Source organism: Vanessa cardui, chromosome 5, assembly GCF_905220365.1.
Source record: "Vanessa cardui chromosome 5, ilVanCard2.1, whole genome shotgun sequence".
Lineage (NCBI taxonomy): Eukaryota > Metazoa > Arthropoda > Insecta > Lepidoptera > Nymphalidae > Vanessa > Vanessa cardui.
Genome location: NC_061127.1, coordinates 10,986,439 through 11,003,323, shown reverse-complemented (window position 1 = coordinate 11,003,323; position 16,885 = coordinate 10,986,439). Strand labels below are relative to the sequence as shown.

The 16,885-nt window shown below is 31.3% G+C and overlaps 2 protein-coding genes across 2 annotated transcripts; both read right to left on the bottom strand.

Moving 5' to 3' along the window:
• Positions 1–297: 297 nt before the first annotated feature.
• On the bottom strand, positions 298–4,300 carry LOC124530045 (ankyrin repeat domain-containing protein 27-like). Its single transcript, XM_047104022.1, has one exon. It carries the CDS (start codon positions 4,038–4,040, stop codon positions 1,269–1,271), a length of 2,772 nt encoding a protein of 923 aa, XP_046959978.1. The 5' UTR covers positions 4,041–4,300; the 3' UTR covers positions 298–1,268.
• Positions 4,301–6,919: 2,619 nt separating this feature from the next.
• Positions 6,920–7,944, bottom strand: LOC124530018 (guanyl-specific ribonuclease pgl-1-like). The gene is made up of 3 exons (XM_047103991.1): positions 7,900–7,944; positions 7,496–7,688; positions 6,920–7,419 (listed from the first exon to the last, which is right to left on the bottom strand). Exons 1-3 carry the CDS (start codon positions 7,909–7,911, stop codon positions 7,172–7,174), a joined length of 453 nt encoding a protein of 150 aa, XP_046959947.1. The 5' UTR covers positions 7,912–7,944; the 3' UTR covers positions 6,920–7,171.
• Positions 7,945–16,885: the final 8,941 nt, after the last annotated feature.

Here is a 16,885-nt window from a genome sequence, read left to right as displayed (position 1 = left end):
GATATAAACAAGCATAAAGTTGAAATAATCATATAATTTAATATATTAAATTTGTAGCTGTAAGAATTTCATACAATATATTTGTTTATATTTTGTAAATACTTTTTTGAATGACTACAAGACATTCATAGCATTTAAATAAATTATAAATTTGAGAAAAAATGTGTGAGTGGAGATTTTAGATGTAGTGATGTTTAATTAGAGTGAAAGCTAGACTGGTGTTTTGATATTAAAAAGTGAAATATAAATGTTTGTTACCGTACTTATTTGTACTATTTACATATTTTTTTTATGTGGCAAGTGTTATAAAATTGTAATAATCTGTTGTTTATTACAAACCTTCTTGGATAAATAAAGAAGAAAATATTTAAATTCAAGGAAAAATAAAACTAATATAATAATATAATTTATTTATTTTGAACTTATTGCCCGTTTCGTTAAACATAATTACAAATGTATATAATTATTTGAACTTAATTTTAAAACATATATTAGGGTAAGTCAATGAAGAGGAATCTTGTGATATATACATGTAGTTTTTTATATATGATTGACATTGTAATAAATTTTATTAATTTTTTTTTTTCGATACAATTATTGCTGAACTAATTTCAAATAACGGTCATGACACAAAAAACATTTAAAAAACAAAAACAAATAGTAACATTTAGTCAGTCTTATTATATTTTATCCTATTAGTCCAACAGAATCATTTTACTCTGCATATTAAGAATAGATCCGCTGTATCTTCTTATATGTTTGAAATTTAAATATTTCCTCAGGTGTAAACATAAAGTAATAAATATAATAATATAAGTTTAATTTTAAGTAATTTAAATTCATTTATATAACATTAATAAAGGAAATACCTATCTGCTTACACTATGGCACAAAAACGCACATTACTATAAAAATATTTGTGCATGATATGAAACTTTTATATGGAATGCAAATTGTACATATCAAACTCAATCAGTTTCCAAAACCATTCTGTTAATAAATAATATGTTATAAAAAAAGGCTATTATTTCACATTATAGTACAAAAAACTCTCAAACCTTGTAAAACGAGATTGCTTGATTTTATAGTTGTGTAATATCTTTATCTGGAATTGTCAATTTGATAGCAATCTTTGTCTTTATTATATGTCAATAAATTAACAAATTCAAAATAACAAGGTTATTTTATAAAATAATATATTATGTAGAATAAACATGTTGTTATTTGGCTTATGTTTGTCTAAACCTTCAAACACTAGAGTATTATATTTACTTAATTTTATTTGTATGTTTTTCAATTAAATCTATTATTGTTAAATGAAGTTTTTCTTTAGCCACTTCAATCGCAGACTTATCAGATCCGTTCAACATATTTAAATTCGGATTATAATTTAATAAAATTTTAGATGCACCAATGTTGCCAACTTCACTTGCGTCATGTAAAGGAGTGTTGCCAGAATGATCGATTGCATTTATATCAGCTCCATTGTCAAGTAATAAACGAATTACAATAGTTTTATTATTTAAAGCAGCCAAATGTAAAGGTGTTTGACCTTTTTTATTACAGACATTTATATTGGCTTTGTTGAGTATAAGAATTTTGCATAGTTCATCTAAGCCATATCTTGCTGCAAAATGTAGGGCCGTCAACCCATTAGTATCAGAAAAGTTGATGTCGTAGTCAGAAACCGCCTGGTGCGTTTTTTTACAGAGTTGACATTCGCAGAGAGGATGGCAAGATGACCTATTTGTTATATTATTTGTATTGATATAATTTTCGTACTTAATGTTCATGTAAAAACAAGCAAGTTTAACATCACCATAAGATATTGCTTGGAAAATTCTTTCTATTCTCTTTAAATTTTCTACAGTTTTTGAAACATTATTTATTTCATTATTTCTTACTTTAAGATTCTGCAATTTCATTGTTACAGGATTGTCAGTTTTACAATTTAATGTCTTCACATCTGTACTCGTAATGTGGATATATTCATACAAATTAGGCGTGCTTGATTTAAGCACTTGTAATATCTTAAAATTATGAGCATAATCAAATGCAGTTTTGTTATTACGGTTTTGTAGCGATGGTTCTGCACCATTTTCTATTAGTAATTTGGCTATGCCTTCATAACCCCACTTAGAAGCTAAATGTAATGGAGTATTTCCATGTTCATTTTTGCAATTTATTTGAAGTCTTTTCCGACCATGTTCTGCAAAATATATAAGAGCTTTAACGCAATTTATATGTCCATTATTGACTGCTAAGTGTAATGGTGTATTCTTGTCAATATTTGCCTGATTAATAGATGCTCCAGAATGTAACAATAATAGCAAAGCATTCTGATGTCCCCGGGCTGCAGAATAATGCAAAGATGTGCATTCATTTAGGTCAGTGGCATTGACCTTTGCTCCCATGTCAATAAGAATTTCCACTATATTTGCTCTACCATGTATAGATGCGACATGTAATGGAGTTAGGCCATGACTATCTCTCGATGACACAGTTGGTGAAGTTTTCAGGAGATTCTTTGAAATTTTGGAGCAGCATTTCTTACAACTACATAATGGATGACAAAGTTTCTGGTATATCTCCAACTCATATCCTTCATCATCATCATCGTCATCTTCATCATTGTAGTCCTGATTTTCAGCTAACTTTATGGCACTTTTTTCATTCTGCTGCAGACTCTCTAAATGTTTTTGATTTTTTTCTAACATTGTTTGTACTTGTTCAGAATTGTTTGCTTTAATCAGATCAAAGACATATTCCAGGGTTTCCTCCCTGCCACTAGTATCACATGTGGATATAGATTCTGTTAAACTACTTTTCCTCTGATTAATATCATTTAAATTGTCTTCTGTGAGGTTACTTTCATAATAATAAGACTCTGGATTAGGTGGGCCAGCAAGAGCTCCTGATTGAATATGTTCTATAACAGCTTCTAAGGTAGTTATTAAAAATGCACTTTCATCACCATCACCATTTCCGACACCACTAAAACGAAATTCTTTCATATATTTAAGTTGACTATACCAATTAGGTAAACCAGATTTGATAAGTAAAAACACAAAAACAGGTAATAAGTCATCTGCAGTTAACAGTACAACATTATTACCATTATCTGTTTTATTAATAGCATTTAATGCTTGTTTTAAACAAAGAACTTTTTCCAGAACAGTATTATATGTAACAATTTTGGATAGGATTTGTTTTGCTTTTGGAACAGCATGATACAACTCCTTTTTAATGTCAAGATCACGGAGTTGAATGTCGCACATGTTTCTTATCTTTTTATTTAAATGTGAGTCTTCATAAGCACATATTGTACAGATTGGCTTGAACAGCGAGTCAAATAACAAATGTTGCATATAGCATTCCACAGATAACTTTATATTTTCAAGTAAATGTTTAGATACTTTACATTTCTCACGAAGCCTGCGGTTTTGCAATGTACTTTGAAGACACTGTGTGTACAATTCGCTAACTGCATCTCTCAATGGAGCAAGAGCTATAGGTAGACTGGAATATTTCTTGAGAAATTGTTGGACATTGAGTTCTATTTGATCTAGTACTTGACGGCCTGCTGCTTGTGTCCAGAGCAAGTCTATGCAGTCATTTATAGATAACAGACAATCCTTAGTCACAGCATTATCACCCACATTGGTATTTGGCTCCAGAGAACTTTCCACACACCATACTTTATATTTGATAAAGTCTTCAGTATAGAATGTTTCTTCGAACAATATGTGACTTTGTAATGGTAAGCCTTTGGTAACTTCGAGTGTTATCACTTTATTGGCAACGGTGACTTGTTTCTCAGTGAGGGTGCTGTAATGTGTTTCAGGTAATTCATCACTAGGCACTAACACATGAGCACAGAAATCTTCGACTGCGAATACTCGTGTATTTAAACTTCCAATACGAGGCACACATATTATCCACGATTGGGATATACAATGTTGAAATAAATTAGAATACTCATTTTTAAACTCTATGAAGAACGGGTTGTCCGAAATAATTTCATCGTAGGCACCTTCCATAGCAACAGAAAATGATTTGACTGTTTAATCGCTATTTAGCAATGATTGCAAAGGCCATTTAGGTACATTAATGCTAATCTGTTTCCTTGAACTTCTTTTTTAATCTACCATTTATAGAAAGATATATTCATTTACTTTTGAAACCGGATTTATTATTCATAATACGATACAAGTTACTTTATATAAAAAATATTAAATTTATAGTTACAGACTACAGTATATACAAAAAACACATGTCTGATAGAATTGCCAAATGCCAAATACACTAAAGACTAAAGTGTAAGTGTCAAATGTCATTTATGTCATTTCAAGAAATAAACAAACGATTATTTAATTATTTGGAGAAAAACGATAATCAGAAAAATATAAAAAAAAGACTAGCCAAGTAATTATTTTTTGGACATAAATATACAATTTTTAAAGGATTGATATTGATGACGATGATGATGATAACATTAAGAGGGCTCAACCGTGTTATGAAAGTCATAAACTAGAGTGCATACACGTTTGGAATTTTAACATATGAAAATGCGTTTCACGTGTCTTCACCTTTATTTCGAATCTATTTAAGCACACACTAGTATTTCGAGAACGCAATTGCATACACACTGGCACCGTATGAGCACTATTATTTATACATTATAATAAAAATCGGTAGGTCTTGAGGATACGTCGAACGATATTTTAGGCGAGTATCAAATTCTTTTGAGTACAGTTTTAAGAAGGCATTCTGTACTTTCGTTACAATCGTTTTTAGGTGTTGTAGAAACAGCTTAAAATCGAAGATTTTCGCTGAAGTTAAGTCCTACTTTTTCAACCGACTTCCAAAAGGAGGAGGTTATCAATTCGTCTGTATTTTTTTTTTTTTTTTTTTTTTTTTTTTTTTGTTACCTCATAACTTTTCACTGGGTGGACCGATTTTGATAATTTTTTTTTTGTTTGAAAGGTAGTGCTTCCCGTGGGGTCCCATTTTTTTATTTTTTTTTCCGATGATGGTATCCATGTGAAAACGACATAAGTCTTAAATTTGCATTATGTATATGCGCGACAAATAGGTGAATAACTGAAAATCACGTTAACCAATTTTGATAATACTTTTTTTATTATAAAATATATACTTCAAGGGTAATTTGGTGAAAGTTTGGTAAGGTTCTGAGCACAGGATCCATGGCAAAGTAACGGAACTGAAGGGAACGGAACAATTCTGAGGAGCACGTTAGCGATACTCGGTCGAATCTTTTATTTATAGGTAGGTTATTTGGATATTTGAGTCACCTTCCGTAATGTGGTTATGTTTATGTACTTATCATAGTCGAATATTATAATCAACTAGCTACCCACCCCGGCTTCGCACGGGTGCAATACTGATACTAAATATACTACAGAATTTGTTTATATACGACATCACATCGCAAACTTCTAAAATTATCAGTGTTTCTTTACTATATTGTTCATGTTTTATATACACAAACCTTCCCCTTGAATCACACTATCTTTTAAAAAAAACCGCATCAAAATCGGTTGCGTAGATTTAAAGATATAGGGACAGAGAAAGCGACTTTGTTTTATACTATGTAGTGATGGAACTCCTATACGGCTCGCAGTTAGGGTGCGATATGGGGCAGAATTTCTTAATATCTTTAATCAAATTTTGTGTATGTGATGTGATGTTATATGATGTACGAAATATAGTTGGTCTTTTTCAAAGTTTTTTTGCTGAGTTCGATTACAGCTCTTTCGAGGGATCCTTGTAGTTTACGCCGCGTGACGTATTAAATCCGCATTTTCGAAAGTCTATTTTTGCTTTATTCGCAAGTTTCCTTTGAAATTGTCCTCGAAGTAGTTTCTGACTCATATAAACGGAACGTTTAATCTATCCATATTAAAAAAAAATTAGTTATTCAACATCAGCTTCACTTAAAATCAAAAAATAAATAAAATTTTAACAAAAAGAAAAACCGACTTCAAACAAAACACTATTTTAAAACAAATGAATATGCACGAAAAAGTAATAAAAATAATTGCGAATTCAACATATTTTTAGAGTCTTCCTAAGTTAAATGAAATGAAAAATATTAGACTACTTAAAAGTCGATTAACGATTATATCATGTAGTTATAGTTATTGGTATATTTGGAGTCGGTGTCAGCCAATAAAACCCTACAGTATATCTATCAAAAAACAATACGAGAATACTTTGATAAATATGTTTTTTACAAATTACCTTTTACACAATAATATACTGGATCAATCAAGGGGCTCGTATCGCTTCTTTCTTTTGATTGTTGGGGCAAGGGCACCGTGGCTGACACCGGCTCCAAATATACCAATAACTATAACTACATGATATAATCGTTAATCGACTTTTAAGTAGTCTAATATTTTTCATTTCATTTAACTTAGGAAGACTCTAAAAATATGTTGAATTCGCAATTATTTTTATTACTTTTTCGTGCATATTCATTTGTTTTAAAATAGTGTTTTGTTTGAAGTCGGTTTTTCTTTTTGTTAAAATTTTATTTATTGATGGGAATAGATTAAAATAATTAAAAACAAAAATATATGTACCTATAGATAGTTGCTTTATATAGTATTTCATTCATTTGTAGCTCTTTTTGCATCAACTTGATTAATCGCGGGCACAAAAAGAAAATGTCACGTATATTACTAATTCATTTTGATTGAACCTTTTTTAAGCCGTACTATTTTAATATTCGGGGAAAGCGTATGATTGTCAAATATACGTCCATTGCAAAGGACTTTATTAAAGGTTTTATGTAATATTGTAGAGCCCTGGAAATATATCTCGTAATTTTTTTCGTTTTTATTATGATTTTGATCTACCTTTGAGACAAAAATACGAAACCTTTTTCCGAGGTTGCCTTCTAATTGTGTAATGTTATTATACCTACTGAGAAAACTGATTTAGATTCATAATATATAGGTACTTTTCTAAAAAGTCTTAGTTGCTCTGGTGCTATAGATTCATTAGATGTTACCGGATAAATTAAAACAATATAATTTAAGTTATTTGTTATCTTTTGTTTATTGTTTTTAAAGCATATTTATATAATAAGTCTATGAAGTTTATCTTTATACTTATATTTATACTATATATCACAGTAATTATTTCATCCCCGTCCACCTCTTCCTCCAAATCCACCAAACCCTCTTCCACCAAATCCACCGAATCCTCGTCCACCAAAGCCGCGGCCGCCAAAACCTCTACCACCAAATCCCCTACCGCCGAAACCGGGTCTTCCAAATCCAAATCCTCGTCCACCAAAACTAGGTCTTCCGAAACCAAACCCTGGTCTGCCAATTCCAATTCCAATACCGCCTACGAGTATTGGTAATGGATAAGGACGAGGGTAATAACCTAAAATTTAAACTTTTTAATTTATTTCAAAGTTTTAAATAGACATATATTGAAATAATTAAAAAACATTACTAACCGTAGTAGCCGAACTGCCTTTTCACCCTAACATTGTCTTGATCAGTATTTTGGTTTTTGCTTTCCTGTGTATTCTCGTGTAATATAAGGTTCTCTAACGGATTTTTTTTTTCATTTAAATGTAGTTGATCCTCACTTTTTGTTAAAGTGATACATTGTATTATTAATAGTGACGTAATAAAAAGGTGACTGATCTGAAATAATAAGTGTAAGTTGTTTTTAAATATAATATGTAGAAATACTATTAATAATGATTTCAATTGAAATAAATGATTTATTTTGTAAATGTTTTTAATTATTTCATAACAATTGTGCCTAAAAATAAAAATAATAATAAAATAAGTCTTATACGTCTTATTGTGGCGTATCTTAGTTTTTTCTTATAATTAAAATAAAAAAACTTACAGTAATATCCATATTCGTATGTTTTTCAGTATGTCTAACACTTGAATGATTTACTTATGTAAGTAAATGTTCAATTTATATAAATATTTATAGTCTCGCGAAGCGACTTGCTAATTGATATGAATCATAAAGATTTTCCCAATTGGAGGTATTGTCCTTCTCAATGATAAATGCCTAGTTCTTATTTTTTTCTTTATATAGATCTCAAATGTGTAACAAGGAAAATAGTTTAGTTTTAATCATGGTTGAATTTTTTATTTATGTTTTTCTAAGAATAATACCCATAGACCAATCTGCACGTAACATGAAGGTACGGTTTTTTTTTATTCAATAAAAGTGCTAATAGTGCCAATAAATCAATATATGTATGTATATAAAACTTATACGAAGAGATGCAGCGCATTTTTGAGAAGGTATTAGTTTCTAATATCATAAGTAGCAGTGCTGCATAAATACACTCCTCTTAAGGTTTCTGGACGTGACAAAATGTAAGAAATAGTTTGATAAAAATATAGCCAACTGATACGTACGTCATGTTTTGATACGGAATATTTTTTACGAACTTTTCAGGTTCTTTTATAAAAATATCGCACACGACCGCTTCGCTGAATGTCAACAAAAAGCAAATTGTGTTAAATGGTTTAATAGGCGGTGTAAAATAAAATTATACCCTTTTATATTTACACTAGTTAAAAACACGAATGTTCTCGAAAAGTGTTCACCATATTTATTTGAATTTTAAGGTCAACGATTTCGTTTGTAAACAATTTGAAATTGCAATTTTGTGCGCCGTAGACTTGAAAAGTTCTATTGATATATACCTAATGGGAAAAGGTCTTTTATATAGTTGAACTAAAGGTGTTTTATTTGAAAATGAGGGCGAAGGAAAGAGCAGCAGCTTTTAAAGGCAGCCTTTTGTTCGTCCATTCCTTGCGACGAACTTTCAGCTCCGCGAGTGCATTTCTATGATGTGCATAAGCGCTATTTAAGTTTATGACTCTAAAGTCATAAACTTCGTTCTAAAGAGAAACGTAGAAATGTTCAAGAGTTTTCGTGCGTTTATTAACTCCGCTATATACGTTTCACAAATATTGTGTTATTTCGTTAAGAGCGGAAAGAGTTCAGCTTAAAAAGTTTTTATGCTCTCGTATTTAATATAATATAGTTATAATTACATATTATACACTCTTCATATATTTCTGAACCAGATATTTTCTATATTATATCAGATGACCCGTTCTTCTACCCTCGTGGACCGTACTAAACAAATTTACCAGCTTTATAGAGTCAATTTTATTAATCAAAGAGGTAATATAATATACATTTGCTTTACATAAGTCTAGATTATGATTAAATAAGTTGTCAATCAAAGAGGTAATAATTATAAAATACATTTGCTTTACACAAGTCTAGATTATGATTGAATAAATCTAAAAGTTGTTTTATTTTTGAATTAAATTCATCAATCATTTTTATAATACGAGATCAATGATAAACACAAATTTAACACATGATAACTCAGTGCTTGCCCAAAATGCAATCTTAAGTTAAGATTAAAAAAATGTCCACTGAACATGTTTTTAATTGCTTAAATTTTAAAAGTCGGTTTCAATATAATTATTTTTTTGTGATAAAAACGAATCTTAAGACCGAGTTGCTTGTATGTAGTATTAAGTATGGTATGTGCTATTAAGTATCAAAGCCTTTGTTCTCTAAACGTTCGTCCGTATTTTGATCTCTGTAACATTTACCAGAAGTACAATATGCTTGATAACTGATCCGGTTCAGATTACACAATCGATCGATTCGATTCCCTCTTGTATTGTTTCAGATATTGCACCTAAAGCGTCTATGTAATTGTATCCATCTGACCTATGGGGTCTTTTCGTGCATCTTATCAATAGTATCATTACGATATCGCTCCGTAGCCTTAATTTTTGACAAGTGTTTACAAACCGGTCTTAAAATGTAGTAAAGTACAACTACCTTGTTTAAAAATGGAATCAAAAGCAATCGCTTCGTCTAATTATAGACGTATTTCTATACATCCGCTGTTAAGCTAAATATTTGGAAATTTATGTAAAATCAATTTCTAGTTTTTTGAATTAACAGTATTTTTTATAACAAGAGATGCTGGCATAGCACTACAGACTCGGGAGAAATCACAGTATGCAATTATCATATTTTGTGATTTATCTAAATTGTACCTACAGTATGGGTACAAGTCTAAAGTAAATACGTAGGTATCTTCTAGGCAATCGTGCTCTACCTTACACTGTATTATCATATACTATATATATATATATATATATATATATCTTAATAAAGAAAACTTACTGTGCCTTTCGTGCTCCACACATTTTTTTGACGATTGCTCTTGACTGCTATCACACCTGATAGAAAATGATAATACAGTCTAAGGTAGAGCACAATTGCCTAGAAGATACCTACGTATTTACTTTAGACTATATCTTTATTAAGAATGGGCTAACATTGGTTCTTTTTATTTTTTATATATTTGCTATACATACATATGTGTATAAATGATCTGCCGTTTTATATTAAAGGTATTTTTGCTGCCGCAAGAAGGTTGATAATAGTCACTTATGATGTACACAATATCATTGATACAAAATTATTTTATAAAAATAAATTGTTTCTGAATTCTGTTTGCTTCACATAATGTAATAAAACAAAAAAAATCTTGCTTCAAACAACAGTGACCTAAATATAACTGTTAACACGAGATGGGTGATCAGTATCAGTATGATGAATCAGTAGATTGAACGCGTGGATGTACTGAATTTTGTGCGAACCAATTCGAGTAGGTAGATAGGTACTCATTTAATGTGCATAATTTTTGTTCATAAGTCACCTCATGCTCGGTAAAGTTAAGCCTCCATTGAATAAATGAGCTAAAATAAACTTCAAATCTTCTACAGAGGACACACGGCTTTTACCCTGTAGTTGATCATTTACGTGTAGCTGCTAACATATTAAATTAAGTTTTAGAGATATTAGAAACACTTTAGAACATAAAATTCAGTAATTTGTTCTAAGAGGAAGAAAGTAACATCTTAGATCTAAGGTAATATTTAATAAGAGCAATAAGATCAGAGAAAGGCAATGTCAAAAAAATATGACGAGATTAGTTTCATTTCTTCATTTACAACGTAGATAATTATTTCGTGAAATTTGCTGAAATGCACCAATGTTTGTGTTATCTGTTATCAATTATCATAGTGTTAAATCAAAATATATTTTTTGAATAAAATAACGGCCTATCTTAATAGGTAACAGTGTTTCATTTTATAATTCGCCGTTCACATAAATGTTTCACTGAACGCGAGCCGGAATATGAAGTGGTTAATTTGAATTCCATCTCGGACGCCTCCCGGACTGTTCCCGACTGGCCCGGGCGTTCCGGATGTGCCACTTTTTATATTCACTTTTTGCTCACTTCCTCTCAGAATGCATAAGTGGACTGTTTTATACGGGTGAAGTCTGAATGCCACGAGAAATAGCGTAATTTTTATTAACGAAAATACGTTTTCCTTTATGAAATTGTGATAATTCAATGGTGTTACACACGTGTGTGGATAACTAAGTTTGAAATATTTGGTATATTTATAATAGATTTTCTTCTTTATATTTATACTGCGTCAAAAACATGTTTAAGCTATTTTTTACTATAATTATCAATGCGAACAAGGTATATTATATTACGAAATAAATTATGCATCCTATCATTGTTAGGAAATTATTAAAATAAAAAAGTGTCAAATTTAGGGTTACACCAGTTGTCACGGTAGCATGCCCAAGTGTGGTGCCTCCCTAAGAGACGAAGTGGGTACCGCTGTTTTTTTAGTGGGCATTCCCATTTCGTGTGGTGGAAGCGAGTAACAGCGTTTTTTAGTTAGATAATAAAGGTCTAGAACAGTCAGAAATGACTGATCTAGACCTTTATTACCTTTAGAGTTTTGCATTAAATATAAAAATTATGTAACCGAATTATTATTTGTTAAAAGTTTGCATTATAAAATAGGTATATATTTACTATCTATATAGATGGTAAGATAAAATTATACAAAACGTGTTTTACATTGTTATGGATAATGATTACACTGCGTACAGTAAACAAATGAATATGAATTGTTCTGCTTAAAACCGAAGACGCGATGAACGAAATTCCGAATTGATTGAATTAGATTTTAATAGAAATAACTCTTTTAATATTTACATTCGAGATAAATTTATAGAATGTGTCATTGCCACGTTAAGATTTTTTATTTTGCACTAATTCTTTTTTTTATTGAATAGGTTGGCGGACGAACATAGGGGCCACCTGATGGTAAGTGGTCACCATCACCCATAGAGAATGACGCTGTAACAAATATTGACTATTCCTTACATCGTCAATGCGCCACCAACCTTGGGAACTATGATACTATGTCCCTTGTGTCTGTAGTTACACTGGCTCACTCACCCTTCAAACCGGAACACAACAATACTGCGTAGTTGTTTAGCGGTCGAATATCTGATTAGTGGATGGTACCTACCCAGACGGGCTTGCACAAAGCCCTACCACCAAGTATTCTACATGATATTTTTTGACATATTTGTCAATCTTTAATCGCGTACTGTAGAGGGTAACATAACACCCAGTCGCACTTAAATCGACTCGCATGCAAACAAAATAACCGCTTCAAAAATATCACAAACACCATTCAAGGGTCCTTTTGACATTACTCACTATTGTTTGTGGAGATTTGCCTGCCGTGTCATCTCACCCGCTGCAACAATGTACCATTTCCTCAAGTGTCACTCAACGGTGAATAGAGCCCATTACGAACAGCGCCCCGCGAATGTAGCTATCGTTACAAAGAAAATGGAATTGAATATTTATGAAGAATAGTAATTCTTTTAAAAATATAATATTCTCGTGTTCGTGTGAGAATAAAGAAGTGTGATAAACATGACTTGCTAGTAAAATATATTCGCGTGACGCTACATATTTTTCTTGTAAATTACGTAAAATGATGTTAAAATGATATAGAGCTACTTTTTCTGTGAATATCTAACACTGATTGTCAGCCGGCGTTACACTCCCATGTTACGGGTTGGTAACAGGTTTTAAGCATAAAAAGTCTTTGTTCTTCCTTACAGTTCAAGCTTACATAATATGTACTAAATCCTATCAAATTCGATTCTTTTGTTTTGTCTGCGTAAGAGCATCAAAGACAGACAGACAGATAGAGATATTTTCGTGTTTATATTATGCGTATTAATAGTATGAGTAACATATACATTTTTGGTTACTAAACTTTTTTTTACTAAACTTTGGTTCCCTTTGTACTATACAAAGGGAAAACAAGCTGGTCCCTAACAGCGCTACGGTAGTTATTATTGGACAGAATTCTAGTTCTAATTTTCAATTACTTATGACTATAATTCTTTGCCGACCTTTTCAGAAAATTCATTAACAAACATCTGTTATTAGTGATTTATTTCAATGCTTGACGTTAATGTTATTATTTTAACACTATTCGTAATGTTTAAAATCGGCGGCGACTGTTCCTTATTCTTTATTCAGAATGCGTTCTTTGTGACAAAGCAACATCTTTGCTACGTCTGCGGCAGACATAGAACAAGATGAAAAATACTCCGCCTTTTAACTTGAATTTTAAGCTATGGCTGGTTTAACTGCATGGCTTTTGTGTGATATCCTTTGTGTAATATTGTAAGGATTAACGGCATCGTCTTTTTTTTTTTTAAATATACTTTCAGCCTCCCAAAGCAGTATAAATATACAACAGTAACGTTCTGCGAAAGGACAAAATAAATAGTAATACATTTGCAAGAATCGTGGTTTCATTCGAATTAAAATAAAATAAACCTCTTTACGTAACACAGGATAGAGCCGTGAGTTTAGTTTAGATGTGATTTCTTTATGGACTTGACTTGTAACTTCTTATACTCACGGAATAACTTGGTTTCTCCTCTTCAAGTATATAATTGGTCGCGCGGGACTCGTAAAATGCATTTGCGGATAAGTGAGCTCAGTATTGTTTAAGCTTTAAAGTAAATAGTTAGTTCCACATATTTATTTCGTGCGAGCAACCGGCATACAAAGCAACGCGTCGCTGACTCCTTAAAAGCGTATTCGTGTCCCTCTAAAGTTTTTCACGCCGCGCTCCCGGTTGTATTGCGGTGTCTGCAGCGGGAACGGGAGCCATGAGATTTATCTTTTGCTTTAATACCGTGACATTAAGGAATTCTAAGCCCTCTTTGAATTTTCAGTAAAAATATTATTCGTATAATTATTTGACAATTTGTATTAATTATTTTGTGTATATGTTTTTTATTATGTTTCATATCTAAAGTAGTAAGGCATAACATACTCTATTTGAATAATGAATCGTCATCAAGATCGTCAGAGATCAATTTAAACTTTTTGACATCGATTTGAAATTCGAATGTTTGTGATGCTACCTGTAAAAATTGCCGACGGACGGACAGAATTATAAAATTGACATAACAACGGCAAGGCCTGTCCTTGAAAAATATAAATAACATAAAAAATCCTTTGTCCATTTAAACGTTAACAAAATAACAATTTTAAGTAAAACCTTATATTAGAAAGAGACAGAGATAGAGAGAAAGAGAGGAAAATGTTGCCTTCTAATTACGAATGATTTCTGTCTATTCTGTCTACTACAGTTAACCACATAGAAAATTTCGTTCCTAAAAATGTGCTAATTGAAACATTTTATCAATTAAGAGTTACCTTGTATTAATTTGCAAATCATGGTACGGGAAAAACACAAGAACATCAAATACAAACATGTTTGTACAACCAATATTTGCAGTCTGCAAATCAGACTCATCTGAAAATCAAATAACAAACGAAACTACGTAGTTACTTTAAAAAACTTACTATTACGAAACAGGACTTATTTATTTAAGATTTTTTATACTTTTAAACATTTCTGATTAGTGGAAATATGTTGAGTAAAATTTTAGTCTTTATTTCTTTATCGGCAATCGTTTAAGGTTTTGTTTTCCTCGTTTTAAAAATTCAAAAATTTCCCTTGTTTACGTTATTATTAAATAGATTCATTTTATCTGGTAAAGGGGACAGTTGATATCGCCAGCGGAAAGCAGCGCTGGTTCGGTGTCCCTTCCGATTCCCTATCTTTGTCCTGTCTGGCGTGAAATGCGCCTGATGTGTGGACAACATCAATTCGCTATATAATATTCGATATTATTTTTTAGCTAGGTATATTGTGGGCAATGATATTCTAATAAACAGATATGTTATATCCTACTAAACAACAGAAAAAAGTGTGCCGCGCCGGGGACCGTTTATTTTCAACCGACTTCCAAAAGGAGGAGGTTATCAATTCGTCTGTATTTTTTTTTTTTATGTTTGTTACCTCATAACTTTTCACTGGGTGGACCGATTTTGATAATTTTTTTTTGTTTGAAAGGTTGTGCTTCCTGTGGGGTCCCATTTTTTTAATTTTTTTTCCGATGATGGTATCCATGTGAAAACGATATAAGTCTTAAATTTGCATTATGTATATGCGCGACAAATAGGTGAATAACTGAAAATCACGTTAACCAATTTTGATAATTCTTTTTTTATTATAAAATATATACTTCAAGGGTAATTTGGTGAAAGTTTGGTAAGGTTCTGAGCACAGGATCCATGACAAAGTAACGGAACGGAAGGGAACGGAACAATTCTGAGGAGCACGTTAGCGATACTCGGTCGAATCTTTTATTTATAGGTTATTTGGATATTTGAGTCACCTTCCGTAATGGTTATGTTTATGTAATTATCATAGTCGAATATTATAATTAACTAGCTACCCACCCCGGCTTCGCACGGGTGCAATACTGATACTAAATATACTACAGAATTTGTTTATTTACGACATCACAACGCAAACTTCTAAAATTATCAGTGTTTCTTTACTATATTGTTCAAGAATTATATACACAAACCTTCCCCTTGAATCACACTATCTTTTAAAAAAAACCGCATCAAAATCCGTTGCGTAGATTTAAAGATATAGGGACAGAGAAAGCGACTTTGTTTTATACTATGTAGTGATGGAACTCCTATACGGCTCGCAGTTAGGGTGCGATATGGGGCAGAATTTCTTACTATCTTTAATCAAATTTTGTGTATGTGATGTGATGTCATATGATGTACGAAATATAGTTGGTCTTTTTCAAAGTTTTTTTGCTGAGTTCGATTACAGCTCTTTCGAGGGATCCTTGTAGTTTACGCCGCGTGACGTATTAAATCCGCATTTTCGAAAGTCTATTTTTGCTTTATTCGCAAGTTTCCTTTGAAATTGTCCTCGAAGTAGTTTCTGACTCATATAAACGGAACGCTTAATCTATCCATATTAAAAAAAAATAGTTAGTCAACATTAGCTTCACTTAAAATCAAAAAATAAATAAAATTTTAACAAAAAGAAAAACCGACTTCAAACAAAACACTATTTTAAAACAAATGAATATGCACGAAAAAGTAATAAAAATAATTGCGTATTCAACATATTTTTTAGAGTCTTCCTAAGTTAAATGAAATGAAAAATATTAGACTACTTAAAAGTCGATAAACGATTATATCATGTAGTTATTATTATTGTTATATTTGGAGTCGGTGTCAGCCAATAAAACCCTACAGTATATCTATCAAAAAATAATACGAGAATACTTTAACAAATATGTTTTTTAACAAATTACCTTTTACACAATAATATACTGGATCAATCAAGGAGCTCGTATCGCTTCTTTCTTTTGATTGTTGGGGCAAGGGCACCGTGGCTGACACCGGCTCCAAATATACCAATAACTATAACTACATTATATAATCGTAAATCGACTTTTAAGTAGTCTAATATTTTTCATTTCATTTAACTTAGGAAGACTCTAAAAAATATGTTGAATACGCAATTATTTTTATTAC